Source organism: Lonchura striata, chromosome 2 (genome assembly GCF_046129695.1).
Source record: "Lonchura striata isolate bLonStr1 chromosome 2, bLonStr1.mat, whole genome shotgun sequence".
Lineage (NCBI taxonomy): Eukaryota > Metazoa > Chordata > Aves > Passeriformes > Estrildidae > Lonchura > Lonchura striata.
Window position 1 is genome coordinate 77,971,586 of NC_134604.1, and position 19,309 is coordinate 77,990,894.

Sequence of the window (19,309 nt, forward strand, 5' to 3'; positions counted from 1 at the left end):
ACAAGTGCTTAATTCAGACACCAGAGGGCATCCAGATGTAGCAAAGTAAAATTTTGTTTACAAAAGGAAAAGAACAGGAAGAGCACAAGTGGGAGAGCTGATAGGAAGGAGCAAAAAAACACACCATTTTTGAGCCACATGTCTCAATATTTATCCATTCTCATGGGAAAAGTTTTTTTCCTTATATGCAGTGTTTCCCTTGACACCTGTGAGAACAGCCTCTTGCTCTCACTGGTGCTCTTCTCGGAAACGTCTGATTCTTCGACTAACCACTTTAGGAGCTGGACTTTTTCCAGTTTGTTGATACCTGTCTTGACTTTTGGGGGTCAGTGCTGGACACAAGGTTAGAGATGGGGCTCCACAAATGCCAACATAAAAGGGAAAAAACTCACTTCCCTCTGCTTCTTGAGTCAATCCTCACAAACACAACACAACCTGCATTGGCTTTTGTTTCCACAAAGCCACACTGATGATTCCTGTTCAACAGGCAGCCCACAAGAACTTCCAGGTCTTTCTGCAGAACTATTATTGTTTCTCCCTGTCATGGTTATTACTTTTCCCAAGTTTCAGATAACTTCAGTATTTTTTTTTTCAATATTTCATCACTTAGAGTACTACATGGTTAAGTTTAGAAAGGGTTGCACACAGGGAAAAAATGAAATTTGGCTTGGTTTGATCCTTCTGCAAGCTGTACAGGCTTATAATTTCACTCTTGGCTTACTGCTGTTCCATGGAAATAATGAGAGACGGAAATAAATTTGTGTAGGGTTCAATGACCCAGAAAAATCAGTATATTCTTTTTGCAGGGAGTGACTAACGAGAAAAAGAAAAAGGACATTCCAATTAAAAAAATGCATAATAATTTAACTCTGACAAATGGTCTGGCAGGAAAGCAGTGACAGAAATTTCCAACAAAACTTTCCACCAGCAGTAGTCACTAGAATTCTCAATCTTCAGTAACTTAGAGCAGCTTGCATATTGCTTTGAGTAACATGATACATTTCATGCTGGATCATAACAATTAATGATTTTAAAAAGACAGCACAAAAATTGAAAAAAAATACAAACCACAAAGCAGCTTGCACAGTCAAGTAATACTGTCATACAGCTTTACCATACACCAATTATAACACAAAAGAAACTACTTTTGCTGTACAATTACACTTACAAACTAGGGGGTTTTCCAATACGAGTGCTGCCAGTTGTGGTCTGTTCCTCTCTACCACAACTACACCAGCAAATACATAGTGCAGACAGCTTTTCATAAGCAAGATTATTAACATTTTCATATAGGCTGCTTACTAGTAAAATTTACTGTAGAGCCTGCACAGATGGATCAGCAAAGACACAAGGAGTGAAACTTAAGCCAGAAAAACACATGGACATGAGTCTGAGCCTGGTGTCAGTAAAACTACTTTCATTATTATGGCATATTTGCTTAGGGAAACTGTAAACAGCAAAAAAGCAGTGAACACATTTTCATGATTTCTGGTGGAGTTATACTCTAAATCCAAGTCAGTTTTACAAAACAACATATTTTTCTAACTCTAATAAGTAACCCACATTAGAGTTCCTCCTGTCAACTAGAATAAGCTCCTATTTTGCTTTTATTCCAAAAGTGGTGTTGAATTGATGTGCTAGCACTATATTTAAAATACGTGTAATACCGTAAATTCTCAAAATCTGGGACACTTAACAATTTTTTTATTTTAGCTTTAGGGTATGAATAGCAGATCAGAAAATTATTATTGTATCCTTTATATCAGTAATTCTCCAGACTGAAACACAAAATTTGAAAAAACCCCAGCCCTTCCATGTATCTAAATTTTAATGTTTTTATGCTTACTTACTTCATTGAAGTGAACATCTTGCATTCCAACATCCTCCATCATTGAAGCCTCTTCATCTATATTTGGTGTGATTACTCTGAAGGCAGTACAACCTTGCCTGAACATCCCTATCATTGAAAAAGAAATATAGACAATTTAAATTTTCTCCAGCAGGATAATACTAGGCCACTTTGTGATTCTGGATAAAACAGAAGCCATGTTTAAATATATCTATCACCAAATAAATAAAGAAATAGATCAGCCTCCCACTGCATGATTAAAATACAAGACCTTACATTACTATGAATGTACAAATGAATTTTAAAAAACTCAAAAAACATTAATATCTGGACCCTTACCTACCAAACTAAGTGCCTGAATTCTCATACTTCATCTTAAATTTGTGTCTAATCTACTCCACCCTAAGTTTAAGGTACTCAAGGCAACTTTTACAGTATTTAATTAAACTGCCATGAAGTCATGCTGGACCTGAGTACAGGGACAGGACTGGCACATCATTTTTTCCAGTCTGAACAATATGAATGACATTATCAAGGGATGGCAAACCAGATTATTCAAACTCAGAAAACCAGGAAAAAAATGAACAAAATACCAATCCAACTTCCTTTACTGAAAAAAAAATACTTAACAAAAATGGAGTATAGAATGTTCCAACATGAAACCCGTCTCTTTTACTCACTCTGTTTATATCTTTTTAGATTACATCAGACTGCTGAATTAAGAAAACAGGATATTCTGTATCAATTAAAACCTCAAGGGTGATCAGTAAATATTATGGAAGCTTAAGGATTTGCACATATTTATTTTACAACTCATTCCTACAAAGATTCTTGCTGCTCAGTTAGGAGTTCTGACCATCAGAAGTTTTAATGAATGATTGCCTCAAATGCAAGGGGCTTTTCTGTTCATAGAAGTACCACAGGTAGAAGTTTGTTCCTCTGTATTACTGAGAGGAAATGAATTTTATATGATAGTATATAAAAATAGCAGAACACCCAAAGGACTCACAAATAAATAGAGACTATTCTCAGGTGTCATCAGGCTTCCAAATGGACACAGTAATTTGTTCTAACAGTTTATTTCAGATTTGGTTTCAGAGAAGGTTCTGAAATCACTGGGGCGAAGAAAATAGCCTATACACTACACAAGCATTTGATGAGAAGCACAACAAGAACAGAGACAAGTCATCTTTTAGACTCATGATTTTACTTCATTTTGAACTGTCATGCAAAGGCAAAGCTAAAAAGATGCAAATATGAATTTACGCACAAATCCAAAACATTATCTCAACATCATAATCAGTTTTAACAGATTCCTGAAATGTTCTTCAAGAGAGCTCTTTTTGTTAATTTAAGTTATATCTCAAATCCCTGACTGAGAACTCTTCTGATCCTATAGATGAAAGGAAGCTTTCTACCCTGTCTCAAGGGTCATCAGAATTCACTCTTACAAACAGCTGCTGGCACAGAATTTTTTTGTAAACAATTTTTTTACAAATTTTTTTGTGAAGGTTTTTTTGCTGTTTTTCACAATAAGGTGAAATAGCCAGAGCACTATTATCATTGACTGAACATCTGAAAATTTGTACAAATTTATTTTGACTCTTCTGGCAATGCCAGGTTTCCCTAGAGGCAGTGAGAGACTGACTACTTGTAGAAACAAGAATACTCACAGATAACTTCACTTCAGAAAGGATCTGGTTTGAGCTACTAGCAGCTCTGCTGCAAAATTTAAATTTTTACTTTCCAAAAATTTTACTTTGCCTTCACCTGAAATGCTGCCCTTTAGATATGCAAGTTTACTCTCAAATATGTGAGTTTGCTACCTGGATAGGTCAGAATTTTTTCCCTAGTGGACACTGAAATACCTACAACTTCCTCAAGGAAACTATTGATTTTCCCAGACTCTAATAAAAAAATATATTATAATACATTAAAATAAGGTTTTGAAATCATACCTTTTCGTGTGAGATATTCTGCAACCAGTGCTGCTACATGGACATAGCACATTGCTGCCTAAAACAGAAACAGTAACAATCTTTCAAAATACAATTAAAATGGGACTATAAAAACAAGGTATATAAGGAGAGCAACAGTACAAGACAATTTCTTCAGTTCTCCTCTGCTGCTTTGCAGCAGATATTCTATGACTACTGCAAGAATTCTCCACCTCATTTATGTAAAGCAGTAGTTCTGCAAGTGCAGTCCTTAAGCAGAGCACCAAGTGGCATGGACAGCAGTTCACAATCTAAGAGTGACCCAGAGTCACAAATCACAAGGTAGGAATATCATGCTGTAATAAAAACCAGTGACACTCTTTGTAATGGATTTGACACTGATGACTTTTCTCAACAAAAAAAAAAAAAAATCACATTCTTGTTTTATTAAAAAGGCTAAGGCTTTCAGCAAAGTAACTATCAGTTGAACAGCTCAAATATGGAGGCTGCACAAGCTCAAACAATGGATGTGAAGGAAAAAAGTAAGAATCTGCCAGAAATTCTAACTCATACTTTGTATTGGCTTGAACTTGATGATTTGCACACATCTTCATCTAGTTGCACAGTCAAAATATAAAGATTTTAACAAAAAATTGAAAAACATAACTGAAAAGGACTAAAAGACTTCTCAGAAGCTGTTCAGTTCAAGAGACAAACTAATATCAAAGTCATGTGCATGCCTTCTGTGTTGCTACCATGTGAAAGAAGAGAATTCCAGTACTAAGAACTGAGTTTGAAAGATAGCACCTTCTATTTCTTGGAGATCTTTACTTGCTTACATGATGTTCATTTTAACTGATGTTAATAAAATGCAATGATTTCATACAAAGCAATTTACTTTCAGATGGAAAAACCTTCCAGAAAGAGACAAAATGAATTTGTATCCAGTTAAAATGTTAATGTCTCATTAAGACATATAACAATCCCCAATTCTGCTTTTTGCTAGAACTGAATATTTTAAGAGCACAGTAAAAACAGAAAGCTTTCCTTTTTTTAAAACAACACAAGAAATTATTTGTCAGTTTTAAGAACATTAGTCATTTTTTTAGTAAGCAATTTGGAATAAAATCAAGCTAATTCTTCAAGTAAAGGCAACTGGAAGAAAATTCAAGGAGTGGCTTTAAGTGTTTAAGCAAGTAATAAAAAAGATATTTTTAAGCAAAAGGCCTTCTTCCATGGCTTGTGTTGTGCATTCCATTCTTAGTAGTGTGCCAGCTATAGCAGTTAAACATGTTCCTTACATTAAAACCAGAAATTACTAACAGATGTACTTGGGTAGGAGAAAAACTTATCAGCTATTGAAACCAATCCAGCAACAATTCAAATACTGTTTAAAATACTTATGTTACATGCTAACAACTACATACAATACATTCCCTTTCTATAAAGATAAGCTTAAGCTTATACCAGAGCTAAAACTAATTTGATTTTTTTTTCCTCTTACCTCTGAAAGATCTCCATTTTTAACATGGATCCTTGCCATGCTGTCTAACCATGTCTTCCTCAGTTCAGGTGTACTTGCATAAGACTTTGCCAAGCTGTACTGGAGGTCTACAAGCATTTCTGGATCATTCTCATGTTCCTTCATCTGAGCCGTAGCCATCAGTACTGTACGAATCCGTTTGGTTAAATCCTTAACATCAGAAGGGAATGTAGTGTGCTAAAACATGGAAAAGTCAGGTTAACTACTGTGTTTTCCTAGTCATTGCACAACAAAGTGATAAAGTATAACTGGAAAAGATGCTATAAAAGAGTCTTCAAGCACCCTTCTACAGTATGGAAATAGGAATAAAAACAGACCTTAATAATTCTGTCGTTATTGGCACAATTGTTGATGATGGAAAGAGACTGCTGAAATCTAGTTCCTCCAATTCCAACCACATCAGCAATTAACTGGCTTACTGAAATAATAACCTTGACAGAAACAAATATCTTGTTAGTGCATATTTTATGAAACACCCTTGAGATGTATCTATGAGGCAATTACAAAATAAATTTTGTTCTTTTTAATTGAAAAACCATTCTTCTATATAAAATAATGTTTGGGGGTCTCTTCCAATTACTTTTACAATAACATAGACAAGATAAAACAGGCTTGGTGTTTTATCAAGATACATGACCGACTGCTAGGTGAACTAGCCAGCAATCATTAAACTGGCAAACTACTGTTCTCACCTTCATCAAAACATACAATTTTCAAATGATTTGTTTTACTTTAGATTTCTATGTGCTTGTTGCTGCATTCTTTTCCTTCTTCAGATGCGACTGGATACAACATTTAACAAAAATAACATCTACAAAAGAGAATGTTTGCACTGACAAATAAAATTTATTTCCTACAAAACACAGGGTCATCCAACTGTTTCTAAGCATTTCCTTGTACTGAATATGATTTTATGCCCATTTTCTTACTCTTAGTACCAACTTTGCTTGAACTCCAAATAAATTATTTTAAGTCTATCTAACAAGGCTTTGCACATTGGTATGCAACTGTGTATCTACAATATTAAAAAAAAGAAGAAAATATACTAACTTGCAGATGTGTTCGAACAAAAGACTTCTTTCCTGTGTAGTCAAAATTATTTCTCATCAAAAAGTACAGTAACTGTGAAGCTTCATTACGAATTGAACTCAGCTTGGAATTACAGTACTTCAGAATTTCATAGCACAGTGCAGAACACATATCAGCTCTACCTTCATAAAATGTAGAAGGAAACTGAGAAAAAAGAACAAAACAAAGAATTTACTCAGTAAAACTAGAGTAAGATCTTGATAAAATAAGCATCAGAAAAAAACCAAATATATTCATATCCTCAAACTGTGGAAAGAACAAGAGTTACAGTAGTTCATGGCACAAAACAATTTTTACAGGAAATCAAAGGACACTGTTGAGATAAGATCAGTCCTTATTTTCCAGTTTTATTTTGGGATGTTAGTTCTTAAATTCTTACATAGTATATTGTTACGCAAAGAACTGGACATGTACTTGAAGATGGATTTTTAAAAACGTCTTACCTTGTAAATAAGTGCCCTTAAAGCACTGAATACATTTTTCAATGCTGTTTCAGACTGATTCTTTTGAAGGAAGCAGAGGTATACATCAAATACTTTCTTCATCAATGGATTATGTCCGTGATCAGTCAGTAGCTGAGTCTTTAAAACAACAACAAGAATTTAGGAGTTTTGTACAGCAAGACATTTATACTACTCTAAGAACAGATAATCAGAAGCAGGACATTTAAAAAAATATAACCTCTGTGGCATTACCAAGATGTATAATAATACAAATATACATGAATTCTAACTAGGTATTTCTAACACTTCATTAGTTTTGCTTATAAACAAAGTGTTGCCTTCTAAATAGACTCATATAACACAACTGTTTTTATCAGCTGTAAATTAAACCTAATAGCTTTTTGAGGGGCACACTCAAAGTACTAACAGACTTTGCTTACACTGGCTTTAGCAGCTCAGATGGGATTTTCTCATAGCAGTATCTCCTACTACAACATGATTCTACAAGGTCCTGCCCCTTCTGCAACTCACCTTGGTGCACTTGACTCTTCCTTGTCATTACTGCTTATATACAGGCCTCCAAAGGAGTGGAAGAGGGTGGGCTCAGACTGGATATAAGAAGAGCTTTTTCTACAGTGAGGGTGCTGAGGCAATGGGACAGGTTGCCCTAAGAAGTAGAAGCCCAGTTCCTTGGAAGGTTTTTCCAAGGCCAAGCTGGATGGGGCTTTGAGCAAGCTGGTCTAGTAGAAGCTGTTTCTGCCCATGCAGAAAGGTTGAACTAGATGATCTCTCAAAGTCCCTTACTATCCAAACCATCATATGACTCTGACTTTATGTATTTCAGTGCAGTTGATTACATAAAAGCTCCTGATTGTACTACCTGTTTTGTTTGAATCTTTGAGACTGTTCTGGCATACTCTTGCCTACCTTCTCAATATACAACACACAGATAACCTTGAACAATTGTCATTTCAAGCATGATGGGCTGATAATTACAGGATCATTAGTGTTCATTCCTCTTTAAATCTTTATAGCTAGGTATCTTAATTTTCAATTCTATCACCAGGTCCATGGACTGAACTGGCTATAAACTCTACAAATTCAATTACCAGGAGAAGGAATCTCATTGTAAATAAGCTCATGTTTTCATAACAAGATTAAAGACAAGACACTAAATTTGACTATTCAAGCAAAAAACTGGATATACTGCTTCAATTAGAGAAGAAACAAGCTAGAGTTATCATCTCTCCTTTTTATGGCTTCAATTTTAAAGTCTGGAAAACCTCAGAAAAACAGCCAAGAGGGGTAAGTAAGTGGGTGTGCTATATAAAGATTCCACAGGAGACCAACTGATACAACTAAAAGAAGTCTTACTAGTGGACAAATGGAAAAAATGTTACAGAAGAGGAACACACAAATCACTATTAAGGAGTGCATTACTATAATAAGCAGCTAAGTTCAATATGAAAGTCTGAGAGTGTCCAATTATGGTTTTGCCATAGATTTCTCACCTCACACGGCCTTTTTAAAGCCACTTTTACCACTAATATTAGGTAGACACTAAAGCTGCTAGAACAATTTTTAAGTTAGACTGAGGAAGGAGCTTTTCTCACAGATTACTGCTGGTGTATGATGTGTAACTGAAGCCAAAGCATTTTGCTGTGAGACATTATCAGTTTTACATGAAAATAATAAAATACAGTGCTAGAGAACCTAAAAATAGCAATGCTATTTAACTAGACTATAAAAATGTAATTTCAAAAATAGTTTTTAAAAGTATTTATTCTCAAAGATACTTAAGGGAAAAGTTAACACCAAGTTATAAACAAACCTTAAATGCCATTGTGAATAATGATAGAGTGTCCAGAATTGTAATGCAAACTTCGGTGGCAATATTTGCTTCAAGTAAAGACTGGTGAAGGACATCTGCATCTGAATGGCCATAGCCTACAGAAATTCCAAATGAAGTGTAAGTGCTGGATACACTCATTTAAATGTTGCTTATTTCCAAAAGACTTGCTGAACTAGGAAAAGATTAACAAGTAAAAAGCCTGACAGAAGTTAGTATTCAATACAAGAAAATAATTCATATGCATTTAAATAGTTTCAAATATGGTCATACAATTATTCTAACATAATTTGCACAGGACTATAAAATATATTAAGTAAGAATTTCAACAATAGAAGCATTAAACAGCAGTTAAAAACTATGTGATATTTCATATATATGTGCATGTAGACACACATGTATATATATATATATAAAGCTACACAGTTTTATATATATATATACACACACACATATATTGGTAAGTACTGCAGTAGGATGAAGTTACAGCTGAAAATATGTATTTTGGCAATTTAGTGATGTTACAATGGTCTCAAAGTTAATCACAAGTCAACCAGGATAAAAATACAAAATAGTAAGAGTTGAAGGAATACAATCTTGTAGTAATATGCATTTTACCACCCAAGTAATGAATACTGCTCTTGTAGCAATACAGTGCAATACCTCCATATTTAATAAAAACATTCTATAACTTCTGGCTCCATAGTGAATTTTAATAATTTTAAAAACATGTCCTGGCTCAGCACTGATAATAATGTGTCCCTTCTGTTCCCTAACACTGATCATGGAGCACCAGATTTATAAACGTGACCAGGCTGCTTTATAAATGTTTGGTCTGTGTCATGTTTAAATGTCAGATTTACAGACAACTTAGCATCACTAAATCAATGACAAGGATTAAAAACTTGTTGAGATTAAGAAAAGGACAGAAGAAATGCCAAACTCTATTGTAATGACACCTGGCCAATTCCTTCTGCACCTTCTTGCTTCCTTGTCTGAACTACACATGTATACCCATAACCACCAGTTTCTTTAGATTTATATGTTCTTTCTTTAAGCACAAATCTATACTGAAGTTTCTCAGAGATTAAAGGCAACATAACAGTATTTCAATTATATTTCTAGCTTAGGTGGTTAGAAAGGGAGAAAATAAGTTTATAATTTACACTAATAGACAACTATCTTGGCAAAGAATCTTGATTTTAGAAACAAGTTAAGCAACTATTTCCACCAGACACTTCCTTTCTTTATGTTTTCCACACAAAATATCTGCAATATTATTCAAGCTCTGAATGCTACTTTGGATACATGATAGAGGCAGACTGACAACTAAACAAAACTGGAAGTTAACAACAAGAAAAAGATATAAAAATCAGTTTCATACTTGATGTGGTTTTTACAGCAACATATTTTCGATTTGTAAAACCTGGGTCAATACAATGTGTAATATTTATTAACTGTCCATTTAAAAAACCACCCATTATCAGTTTAGACAAAGTTATCTGAATAAGACACCTTCCTTCATAATTTCCTTCAGTTGGAAAAGAATGGAAAGTTTCTTTTTACATAAGCATGCATTTTTAAAAATCTTTCAGCTCATTGTTTCCTAAAAAATCAGTAAACATTGCCAAGTTCTGAAAGCATGGAATCTCTTTGCACAGGGACACAGTATGTGTTTCTCAGAGTTTTTTCTTTTTAACCAGGCTTTATCTGCAAAGTATTATACTGTACCAAATGTGTAGCCACATAGTGTGAAGGTTTTCTTTTGCGTATCAACAACCATGGAAAAATTATGATGATACAGCAGTAGCAGACTGATTGCAAGGAAAAAAAGTAACTTCCACATACTTGTCTGACATTTTAAAAGCAAGCAATTGCATTCTTACATTTAAACAGATGTGATAATGCATTTATGAATAGAGAGGTTTTGTGGGATTTTTTTTCTCACTTTTATACAAGACAATATGGTAAGTCTTGAGCAATTAGGTTAAGTTTTGCTTTATATTACAGAAAAAGAGCTAAAAGATTTTAAGGGACAGTTAGATATGCTTTGAGAAATCAAAGAATGAACACAGTGAAAATAAAGTTAACTCAAATAATTGTTTTACTGCACACAACTCTTTTCAATACCAGTGTTGTATTTTACTGCATTAGTCAACCAGTTTCATTGTTTTTTGAAGCTGAAATTTGAGAAACGATGCTTTAGAATACTTTACATACAGTATATTGCATTTTAGAAGCAGAATGTTTAAAAAGATAGGCCACAAGCAGATTTAGTTTTCAGTACAGCAGTCTATACAAGCTGACTTCAACCTGATTAAATCTTACCATTGTCTACAGAAATTCCAAGAATACTTGATATCTTTCTCACACTGAAAACAGAAAAATCACTTCATTATTAGACGCTTTTTCACTTCCAGACAAACTAAATCATGGGCTCACAATCTTTGCAGAAATTCTAAGAAACTTATTTCTCCTTAGGGGATGTCAAAACATGGAGATATGGTCAGAATACATATATTTAATTTTAGACTAGTAGTTTATAAGACCGTGTAGGAGAAAAAAATCAAAGCTTAATAAAACAAATAGGAAAAAAAAGTAAATTTTGTAACTATGAGCAGCACAAGTTTGAGGTGTACGTAACCAGAAGAAAATATTAAAATACAGTTTTAGGACAGACTGTAGTTAACCATGCTCCATGTTATGACACCACCCAGCAGTGACTGTTCTATCACAAAGCAGAGAACAGACCATCGACTGCTTCCAGCTATTCGCTTGACCTGGAACAGTAAAAGTCATTGGGATGCACTGGTGTGGCTCTGGGACCCGTGTCTGGTGTTGTGGTACTGGTTGAGGATGACAGCTGTTATCATGTAATGAAACTTACTGTGGTTAAAAGTGAGAGAGTTATCCAGGCTGCTCAGCTGCTGCAATCTGGCATGCATCATTCCTGTTCTGTTACGGGAAACAGGCAATGTCTGAGATTTTCGATCATGAACTATGGATCCTAACCCCTCCTGGTTCCTGCAAGATGGGTGAAATGGGATAGAAGCAAAAGTTAGACATGTCAAACTGCAGCAAGATAGGAAGTGCTGTTAGTTAAGCACAAGAAGTTTTATAGAAGGAATTATAATGCAACCTATTCACTGTTTTCTTTACAAAACAAAAATAGGTAGCTTTAAAAAAAGCACCACAGCAAACTTTCTCAAAACCTCAAAGCATGAAAGCAAAAGCACACAAGCAGCCACTCTTGAAGTGCTAAATTTACTTCAGAGCTTTTGGAAAAAAAAGTATTTGAAAACATAAATATTCTGAAAATATTCAGAACCCAAAACTGAATCCTCTATTTTGATTGCAAAAAAATTAGCAAAAAAAGTTAGGACACACAGCAGTAAAATGAGAAAGCACACATGCAACAGGAGAGCAGGAATTAACTGAGATAGCATCATATGCTTCTTACCCAAGCAGGAAGGGAGAAGAGCCATAGACTTTGTTAAATTTGCAGCAATCAAATGAAGAAAACAGAAAAGTGATCTGTGTTAGCAATCAGTACAGGCTAACTTCCTATTGTGTACCACCACCAGAGCTGATGAAAAATGAAAACCAGTGCCTGAATTGCAGAATTCCCTGTTCCCTTTTGTTCTCTGTCATTTGTGTATTTTAACAGTACGTGCATTGACTGTGATATGCTTCAGTGTAGTGACAATGTGAAAGACATGAAAGTTACATTTACTGGGAAAATTCACAACACCAGATGCTTTCATTAGCTCAACATTTTCAACATTAACATGCAGCACAGAGACCAGGTGATCAGTAAATGAAAAAGAAGTGTAGTAGTGTCCTCTACAAACTTATCAGACAAAGCAGTTGGAAGAACTTTTACAAAAAGCCTGAAAATCATAGACTCCTGTACATCCAGAGTTTGACATACATTTGAACACAAATATTACAATCAAAACCTTAAGAAAGCCAAATTTATTTTTTAGTTATGTTATGTGAACAATTTTTTCCCCCCAGAAAGGAGATAGTTGAGTCTGTAGAAGAAGATTCACATTATCTAAACTAAAACCAAAAAAGGCTAATATTATAGTTCAAAAGTATTACCATCCAAAGTCAGCAACAACTTTCTCAGTGAGTTCAAAAGGGCCAGGATTTTAACCAGTTTAATTGTAACACTATTACCATGTCAACCACAGTGCTAGGCCTAAAGAAGCTGCTATCTTTTACTCCATTAAAAAACACTTTGTATTAAAAAAAAATGCAAACATATTAAAATAAATTAATACAAGTTTCTGACTCCCACAGATTTTCTTTGGACTTCAAATTTAAAAACAGCAGAATGCTCATTACTCACCTTCAAGTAAAACCACTATATACAGGAAATTTCTAAAACATTTCAGTTTACATGGTTTTATGACAAACTGAATAAACAAAACATTGTAAAATTTTTTCCCCAAAACATTATTTCAAGGAAAAAATATAACATTTAAGGGGTGGCTTCTGAAGTAATCATTAAAAAACAGCTCACAGATCATTCTTAAATAAATACCAGATTTCCATACAAGATACAGATTTGTTAATATGGTAGTCAGTTACTTACTTCAAAATCTTATGCATCATTTCACAGTAACTCTTCTACTTGTACAATTTGCTTGTTACTGAGGTTCAAGGCATATCTTACACACTGTAATTATTAATGAACAAGACAATGAAATTTGAATTCCACACAGTACCTGGCTATGTATCGTTTTCCCATGTACTGGAACTGATGTAAGCACACTCTGCAAGGAACACAAGTCAGAGAAGCCACACTTAAAAAAACCTTTTCTAGATTTAAGTACACTGGAATTATTCAACAACTACTGTTAACTTTAAACTCTTACATCATGAAAGTTCATTATTTCTCCCAGCCTTACAATTCCCTTCCAAACCCCAAGCTCAGAAAAGGTAAATGTGTCAGTTATCTACAAATGTACAACAAGACAGGGCAACTAACATGGAAGAGGGAAGCAAAGGGATAACCAGACACTGCCTATTTACATAAATTTTGTAAATTGTGTGCAAGTGTTCAAAGTAAGGGCAAAATATTTTGCTTCCCCTCACATTAGCCTAAACTCACTTGGTTACAAATTGGCTTTTTTTTGTTTTGTTTGGTTTTATTTAAGGTCTCCAGATTCCAGGAAAACAACAGGGTTTCTGAAAGAACTATTTTCAAAAGGGAATATGCTTTTATAACAAGATAATGACAAAGACAAATTAACAACAAAAAAATTTCATTAAAAAAGTAATCTATTACTGGTAAGTGCACAACACTAATGACTAATTAACTAGAAGTCATATTTTAAAATCAAGAGAAGCGGTGTGAGTGGAGCTGTAATACTGATTTTATTTTACTCTTTTCACGAGGTAAACATCTCTTCCAATAATACAGAAAACCCCACAACATCCCTTGTTCCTCCAGTAAGATGTTCTAAAAGTTCTCCTTTAAAGTGTAAAGCCAAAATGAAAGCCAGTTTTCAGGCTCTGTCTTCCATATGCCAGCTGAGAATGAGAGAAAAGACTGACTCATTGCCTCTTCAACTCAGCTTCATTTTTTACTGAGACCTAGAGTAGCTAAGGTGTCTCCAACCTGCCAAGACAGAATGGCCTGGGGGAAGGTTTGCCTTCCCCAAACTTGTCACTGTGAGCACAAAATAACCTCAACTCGCCCTTCTGAGGTCTTCTTGTCTTTTAGATGAGCAGACTCATAGCGGAACAGTGGACTCATCCTGTACCTATTCCCTTAGGGAATAGCAGAGGACACATGAGGAATGCTAGAGCATAGTTCTGAAGTTATGCAATTCAATTTTGCTATGCAAACATGTATTTGCTATTTAACAGGTGATGTTACAAGACACTGTTTAATGCAGAAGGGTATCAAGATAGTTGGTTCCTCTTCCATGAGCACTGCAAAATTCTGAGCACTACTTGTTGTTCAAGAACCTCCTAAGATCCCTTCTGCATAGCCTGATTCCAAGGACTATCATGGACTTGGACAGACATACAATTGTGGACAGGAATTTAAGGACTTCTAAATAGATCAGGACAATATTATTAAAATAAACCCTAAAAAACAAGCAAACAAAAAAGCATTTACACATGCTTATATCTACACTCATGCTGTTCATAGAACAGTAAAACATACAGTTGCATGACAAGCACAACAAAAACTTACTCTGTAATGGTGAAAAAGTCCATGAGTTCAGATTTTGTAGCCTTGTTCCAATATGTAAACAAAGCATCTAGGAAAATGAATAACAATTTAAAATATAACAATTGCTATTTGAAGTTTTCCTTAAACCTGATTATACAAATGCTCATATCAATTCTCCAAATGAGCTTCTGCAGTATGATGTTACTTAATTAACCCATAATAATCACATCCAGTTTCATATTTTACATAGTAATAATTGTGTAGCCTGTAGTGCCTACAGCTCTATAACTATGTAAGACTTCAGCATATTTCAGACTGTTAGTCCAATAACTTGCTTCTTTACAGGTGGGTCTCAGCATTTTTTTTTAATTAAAATTAATTTTTTTTTTGATCACAGACAGGGATGGTTCCAAGATGTATGATCCTAACAAACAAGTAAGATGTGCCATTCATCCCTATTTCTATACCTCTGCAACCTTCTCCAGGATAACATGACTCTCAAAAATTCAATGGATCATCTCACAAACATCCCAGGAGAATGAAGAAGTACTAACATCCACATATTCCAGAAGTGGAAATATACACAACAAATAATTTGGCTCCTTGTAATACAGCAAGATCTGCAGAATAGAGGAATAAACTAGCCCAAGACACTTTTACAGAACAATGAATTATTCTTCACCTCTGTTTTCCAAATCAAACTGTACAATCACACACAAATATTCACTTTCTTAAAAAGTCTTTTAGCTGACCTTACTCTTTTAATAAATAATGAGTACTTAAAGTTTACAAGGTTTCAATCAGAGTTCAGTTTGAGTGATCATACATATTTGTAAAATGCAGCACATCATGGTACCTACATCTAAAATGTTTTGCTGATTTTGAAAAGTTATTGAAATAACAGGCATAAATCCAGCTAATGACTTTGAATTTATAAAAAGCAGGAACTTATAAATTTATAAGCAAGAATTTATAAAAAGCAGGAACGAGGAACTACCTACCATCTGACATGCTTCTTAAAATATGAAGGAAACACATGAGCAGACTTTTGATCTCTGCTTGGTCAAGTTTGTCATATCGAACAACAGAACTTCCTAAAGTGCTGCTCTGTTGGTTCTGAAAAGCAAACAGATGTATTTCAGCTGAAGAGTTCTTAAACTGATAACAAACTAATTTGTTTTCAATTGCTTTAATAACTCCTGCAGCAGAAAAAGGATCCCAGAATGGAGACAAAGGTGTTTCATGTAGAGACAGGTCACTAAAATACACATCACACACACCAAGTATACCAAATTAAGCCTCTTTGCTTTGCTTGTTTTTACTTCCTTCTAGATATAATTTTTTTCCTCTAGGAGCAAAAGGAAAAGTCACCTAAGAGGGATTATTAAACAAGCTAATTATACCTAGGTACTCACATTGCAGAAATCAAGCCTCCCCTTCTGTTTAGATTGAATACTTGAAAACCAAATGCTATTGTTAGGTGGGACATATATTCTCCCTTGCTTTTCAAGAGACTTTCTGCTGAACTGTATACAGGACTGCCTCTACAAAATTAATTCCATTTAAAGATCTTCAACAAAATTCAAAGAACCTAAAGAAAAATATACATGATGGGCAATAATATGCATTCTGGAAGATTAACTACTAGTAAATAACTTTCTCTTGCTCTCCCCTCCTCCCTCAACATACAAACAAACAAACCAACTCTCTCCCTGTTTCATTTTTTAATGTAATTCCTACACTTGTGGGAAGTTTATCAGCAACCCACATTACCATCATCTATGCAAAAAGAAAAAAGCTCTATAATTGGTCTTTCAAAATGTATACCACTGAACAAAATTGAAAAACAAAAATTGTAAAAATATATAAATTGAACTTTGAGCAGAGACTAGTAAAAGAATAATTTCCACACAGTCAAGTGTTAAAAAATCCTCAGTCTGAAGCTTTTATAGATATACTGTATAAACTTTTGTTTAAAGTACAAATTATGCCCTTTATAGTGCCTAATTCTCACATCCAATATGCCACTTCTGCAAATGGAAAATGTACCAGACATTTAGTAAGTTTTCTGTAAAGCCAACAGTCTGGTAAATTGATCTGTACAACTCTTACTATAAAAAATTTACAAATACAAAGGTAGATTCAAGGTAGAAAAACACTTGCTTTCACAAACGAAGCAAGAAGTGACATTAGAGCAAACCTTTCCTGGAATACTCCCAGCTGAAAGCAGGACACAAACTAACCATGAATGAACATTTCACAGCAATCATTGACTGCTGAGCCTTTTTTATGCAGTTTGTTGCATTACAGAATTCCTGTCCTAAACCAATCTGTGTAAATCTGGTACCAGTAAATGTGTGAATCACACACTAGTCATTGAATGAATGCACAGTAAAACTGAAGGTGAAACTATGATAAATACTAACCAGAAGTTACTGTAATTTAGGAGGAGATGGATGCCTCTATAAGCCTGACTATTGCAGATTCTAAAGCCCTCAAAAACTGTTTATTTTTTAAATATCTCTGGTGAACAAGGAGGTGCTACTCTACAGCTTTTTGGATGCCTTAACAGAGCAGGCAATCAATGGGTGACAGAAACAGAATTGTTTCCTACACTTTAAGAAACTGCCCAGAGCACTAGATAATATTCCCACTAAGACTGTTGAAGATACACACAGATAAAACAGGACTATAGCTACTCAGAAGCTTTGTATAGAATCATGTCAATAACCTATAAAGTATACACATATTGAAATAAAAACTGATATACTTCCAGTCTATTCTGATTACACAAGCATAATGCTACAGATGATTCTGAAAGAAAATTAGAACAAAAACATGGCTTTTCACTATAACGATATCAAGCAATGAGCAAAAACTTGGAGACAACATGCACTGAACAACTGATCTACTAGAAATAAAGTTCAAAAAGCAACAAATAAGAAGCCAGGATTAAGTATTATTTGGGGAAAATATCAGCATGCAAAACATGAATCCTCTGTTACCTAAGTTGGCAGACCAGAGTAGAATTTTCAAAGGATGTTGACTCCTTTGAAAACCCTTTTACTTGGTGAAAACACTACACATTAGTAATTAACAACATGACAACTAAGTAATAGATGACAGCATTGCCATTTAGCAACAGTGTATACCAAGATACTTATTTATTACCTTGGTCAATACCAAAGAAGAACTTTCAGTTCTATCAAAGACCCCACGACTCACATTCTGCAGTTATTGAAACTGATTAGATTTTTTATACTTGATCTAGATCATGTGCATGTACTCCAGGTCTGACATTTGAATATAACATATTTTACATGGTCAAATTGCATATATTGGGTTTGAGATTCAACTGTTGCAAAGAAGCAGCAAAACTACTGACCACACACTTCACTCAGAAGCTTAACTATGCCAAGCACAAAAAACAGATACTTCTTGTAACTGAAGAGAGAAAGTAGTATGCAAAATTTTCTCTGGCAAAGCTGGGATTGTCAGAAGTGAAAAATCCATAGTAACACGGTTTTTCTTTGGAGGGTGAGAATTTTCTTCTTCTTCTCCATTTGGGTGCAAAGCATGAGCAGAGTGCCTTCTGAGAAGCTTCTCCCTCTGCCCCACGAAGGCATGTCAGAGTCAAGGGGAAAAAGTCAACATGTTGTGACTTGCACAACAAGAGCTAAGAAAATGAAACGTGATCAATATTGACACAAACTCTAGAAAAACAGGACTGAATACCTCATAGCTACTGCAGCCAGAGCTCCTAATTTGTAACAGCTTTCAAGTGAAATGGTTTAGAAAAGTCAAACTATGATAAAAGAAATCACCCAGAGGAAGCAAAAAAACTGTTTTTCAACATTTTAACAATGTCAAGTGTATTGAGCATAGAAAGGGATGGAGTGACAGTCTCCACAAAATCGAAGATGTTGCTCTAACTGGAGTTCAATCCTCTCAAACAAAATTCAGTACACTTCATCTAATGCCTTTCTTTAGCAAAGGAAATAACAACTGCTTGCTTTTGTCTCTACATTGAAAATCTGTTTGCATTTTTTTTGTGAAACAGCTCGGTAAATGCAATGCAAAAGGAGTTCACAAGATAATTATTTTGCCAAAGATTTATATAAAATACTGCTTTGAAGTTATTCTAGAAAGCCCATTCAACACTGGATATCAGAAAAGCTAACTTCTATGAGACTTAGGATGAAATTATAGAAATACACTTTTAGGATTTATCATGGTTTGTTTTTGGTTACCTTGTCAAGAGAATTGCTCTTGTCACTGTGTCTTTCTGGGAGACTATTTCCTGAGTCTGTGCTTATAAGAGAGCCTCTTGAGTCAGCATTCCTCACACTATTAATATTTGGAGTTGATGTGGTGTATGGGGAAGCTAAAAAAAAAACAAACCACAA

General features: G+C 34.6%; 1 protein-coding gene across 8 annotated transcripts in view; it reads right to left on the reverse strand.

Moving 5' to 3' along the window:
• DOCK9 (dedicator of cytokinesis 9) overlaps positions 1-19,309 on the reverse strand; it is a 111,298-nt gene that overhangs the window by 10,074 nt on the left and 81,915 nt on the right. For 4 of the 8 annotated variants that reach the window (XM_021530276.3, XM_021530267.3, XM_077781496.1 and 1 more), the window contains exons 34-45: positions 19,154-19,287; positions 15,905-16,019; positions 14,925-14,991; positions 13,444-13,491; positions 11,598-11,734; positions 8,693-8,808; positions 6,862-6,999; positions 6,380-6,562; positions 5,647-5,760; positions 5,291-5,506; positions 3,808-3,865; positions 1,851-1,957 (exon numbers count right to left, since the gene is read on the reverse strand). In XM_021530276.3, coding sequence (XP_021385951.1) covers positions 1,851-1,957; positions 3,808-3,865; positions 5,291-5,506; positions 5,647-5,760; positions 6,380-6,562; positions 6,862-6,999; positions 8,693-8,808; positions 11,598-11,734; positions 13,444-13,491; positions 14,925-14,991; positions 15,905-16,019; positions 19,154-19,287 — 1,433 coding nt within the window. Of the gene's footprint in view, positions 1-1,850; positions 1,958-3,807; positions 3,866-5,290; positions 5,507-5,646; positions 5,761-6,379; positions 6,563-6,861; positions 7,000-8,692; positions 8,809-11,038; positions 11,083-11,597; positions 11,735-13,443; positions 13,492-14,924; positions 14,992-15,904; positions 16,020-19,153; positions 19,288-19,309 lie in introns of all 8 variants that reach the window. The other 4 variants (XM_021530274.3, XM_021530273.3, XM_031504302.2 and 1 more) reach the window with 2 other exon arrangements.